A 3,511-nucleotide genomic window follows, 5' to 3' on the forward strand; every position below is an offset into this window, starting at 1 on the left:
AGTTCTGGGACCATCCCCTGAGCCTGCTTGGTCGGGTATTCTGTGTTGTTGTTGGCGGAGCTCTCTGCTATACGTCCACCCGATCCGCCATCTTGTTTGTTCTCTTAGCCTTTCTCCTTCTATGAGTCGAGAGTCCTCAGCTGCTCCCTTCCTCTGCCTCCATCTCTGGTGTCCCTGCTTCTCTGGATAGGGTCCCACATTCTGCTCGTGCTCTTCTCCCTTGATGGTCCTGGGGTCCTCTGTTCCTGAACTGTAAGATTAGCCACTGCCATGTTTTTGTTACAAAACTTCTACCTTTACAATTGTGACAGTTGCAATTAGTCATAATAACAGTTACTCACTATTGAATCATAACTATCGTATCCCCATCTCCTTTTACCAGATCTGTCTACACAAGATACAAGCTATTCAGAGGGGACTCTTCTTCCCTTACAGTAGTGACAATTGCATAAAATCTAAGCTTTGTGTGAATTTTCATAGTATACCATTTCATATTAGTCAGATATCAAGTATTTGAAACACATTTCACGTCCACACAATCACCAGAAAGCCATAGGTTTTTGAAACAGTACCAGTGATGGTAGTATTTCTGAAAGACAGTGTAACCCATGGGACATGACTGTGTTTGTTCATGGTAAAGTAAAGCACATTTATCCCCAACAGCGTGTTACTTATTTTTAACAGAAATCTTACTACAGAGAACCTGTTCGAAGGTCCTGAAGACAGTCAGTGTGACGAAACTGGTAGCTGGATTGCAGCTCTTGATGTGCTACAAGACAGTGACCCGGAAGTAGATCCTTCTGAATGCTGGTTTTCAAGTGAAGCCTACGTGGGTCACTCATCACTTAACCACTCAGTCACATCACACTCTTCATGCAATGCCTCTAAGTGTAAGGAATGTAAAGAGGAAACCTGCGGTTCTTCCTGCCACACGATGACTCCTAGGAAAAGTATCAGTAGAACGAAATCCCATAAATGTAAGGTCTGTGGGAAAGACTTCTTCTGTCTCTCGACACTTCTGAATGCTGTGACAACGCCCGCTGGTGAGAAACAGTGTGTATGTCACGAATGTGGGAAAGGTTTCTCTACGTTCTCATCCTTTTGGACACACCTGAGGGTTCACAAGTGTGACTGTGAAGACGGATACAAAACCTATTGCTGTCCGTCCCCCTTCATTTTACATTCATCATTTCATAACAAAGAGAAATGTCACGAATGTCAAGAATGTGGGAAAGCCTTCAGTGATTCCTCAGCCCTCACTAGACACAGTAGAACTCACAGTGGAGAGAGGCCTTACAAATGTAAAGAATGTGGAAAAGTCTTCAGGCATGCCTCAAACCTCACCGCACATAAGAAAACTCATACTGGAGAGAGGCCTTATGAATGTAAGGAGTGTGGGAAAGCCTTCAGTCGCCTCTTACACCTCACTACACACAGAAGGACTCATAGCGGGGAGAGGCCTTATGAATGTAAGGAGTGTGGGAAAACCTTTAGTCGATCCAACTGCCTCTCTGACCACATAAGAACTCACAGTGGCGAGAGGCCTTACGAATGTAAGGAGTGTGGGAGGGCCTTCAGTTATTCCTCAGCGCTCACAAAACATATTAGAACTCACAGTGGAGAGAGGCCTTACGTATGTAAGCAGTGTGGCAAAGCCTTCAGTGATTCCTCAGCTCGAACTCAACACATAAGAACTCACAGCGGAGAGAGGCCTTACGAATGTAAGGACTGTGGGAAAACTTTCATTCAGATCTCAGCCCTCACGAAGCATATCAGAACTCACAGTGTGGAGCGGCCTTACGAATGTATGGAGTGTGGGAAAACCTTTCGCTGTTCCTCATATTTTACTTTACACGTAAGAACTCACAGCGGAGAGAAGCCTTATGAATGCACGGAGTGTGAGAAAGCCTTTGGTGATTCCTCAGCCCTCAAGAAACATAGAAGAATTCACAGCGGCGAGAGGCCGTATAAGTGTAAGGAGTGTGAGAAAGCCTTTAGTCGTTCTTCAAACCTTACCGCACATAGAAGAACTCACAGTGGAGAGAAACCTTACAAGTGTGTTGAATGTGGTAAGGCTTTTAATCAGCCCACGGCCCTTCGTACACACAGCAGGATTCACAGCGGCGAGAAACCTTTCGAATGTAAACAGTGTGGGAAAGCGTTCAGACAAGCCTCAAACCTCTCTACGCATAGAAGGACCCATGGTGCTGATGCTTTATGAATGGAAGGGATGGAAGAACCTCTACCACGTCCTCAGATCTCATTGGACTGTTAGAACTCACACTGCAGAGAATGGGTCAAAACTGGGATGGGTCTTCATTAATTCTGGTGTGCCGCTGTAGGATAAGCACTGGGCTGTATTTCAAACCCACCAGCATCTCCTTGGAAACCCTGTACAGGATCGTTAAGAGTTGAAACCAACTCAGCGTCACTTCACATCAATAACAACTAAAATTTCCAGAAACTCTGGCAGTCCATTGGACTGCTGAGCACAAGATCGGCAGATGAAACCCACGAGAAACCTCAGGAGAAAAAGGAAGATTTCTGCTCCCGTAAACATTTCACATTTTCAGAAGCCATTTTCTGCAGTGTCACGAAGTGTTGCTACGAATCAGAACCAACTTGGTGTCAGTGAGTGTGGCTTTCTCTTTGTTGATATAATTTAAAAAGCAAAACTTGGGAAGTGTGCAAATGAAGAGCACCGTTCATTTTTCCGTGAGTATGATAGCAGAAACTCAGTGAAAGTGTGTTTACAGCCGCTTTGTGCCTTTGGATCCGTGGCATTTTCTTCGGTGCTCATCAGCATTCTTTACTTTCACATGTCCCAGATACAGACTGTGACAAGGTTTTAGGGAATACCCTGGAGCTAAAGTGCTTTCTGACTTTTAAAGGTTGTTACTGATGGTATCTTGCATACAATTAAACAGTCATCTTATATTTCACTTCCGACTGTTTTATTTTTCTACTTAACACATTTCCTTTTCGCATTTCCTATTCATGGGGCTGTGGACTAATGCGTCAGACTGCAAAGTTGTTTGCACTTCAAGGTCGGCGGTTCAAGCTCACCAGCTGCTCCTTGGAAGCCCTACACAGCGTCACTATGAGTTGGAACCGACTCAGTGGCACTTAGTGTACTTGGGGGGGCTGGACTAATTGGTTCCAAATCACAGTAACCTGTACAGGGTTTCTGATGCTATAAATCTGTAGAATCAGAAAGTCTTCCTCTTTCTCCTTTGGAGTGGTGGAATCGAACTTCTGACCTCTCAATAAGCTGAGTAACCCTGTATTCCACCACAAGTCCTTACTGTTGTGGGGAGGAGCAGTAATTGATGCTAGAGAGGATGGGTTGGTCAGCAGGTTGGAAAACTTGTTCCTTTGGGAGACCTTTAATATTCCAAGATACAAGTAGTAGCTTTGTGCAGGTCCTTCTGAAAATCAGTAGTCATTCATATAGTATGTGTTTGTGTGTGCCGACACATGCCGTGGGCTTCAGTGCATTTGTGGACTTACG

At 44.8% G+C, this 3,511-nt stretch overlaps 1 protein-coding gene across 1 annotated transcript in view; it reads left to right on the top strand.

The window, feature by feature from the left end:
* LOC102829166 (zinc finger protein 420-like) overlaps positions 1 to 2,221 on the top strand; it is a 19,543-nt gene extending 17,322 nt beyond the window's left edge. The window contains exon 7 of the mRNA XM_006876274.1: positions 1,140 to 2,221. Within this exon, the coding sequence (XP_006876336.1) occupies positions 1,140 to 2,221 (1,082 nt within the window). The remainder of the gene's footprint in view (positions 1 to 1,139) is intronic.
* The last annotated feature ends 1,290 nt before the right edge of the window (positions 2,222 to 3,511 follow it).

Source organism: Chrysochloris asiatica, unplaced genomic scaffold (genome assembly GCF_000296735.1).
Source record: "Chrysochloris asiatica unplaced genomic scaffold, ChrAsi1.0 scaffold00372, whole genome shotgun sequence".
Taxonomy (NCBI): Eukaryota; Metazoa; Chordata; class Mammalia; order Afrosoricida; family Chrysochloridae; genus Chrysochloris; species Chrysochloris asiatica.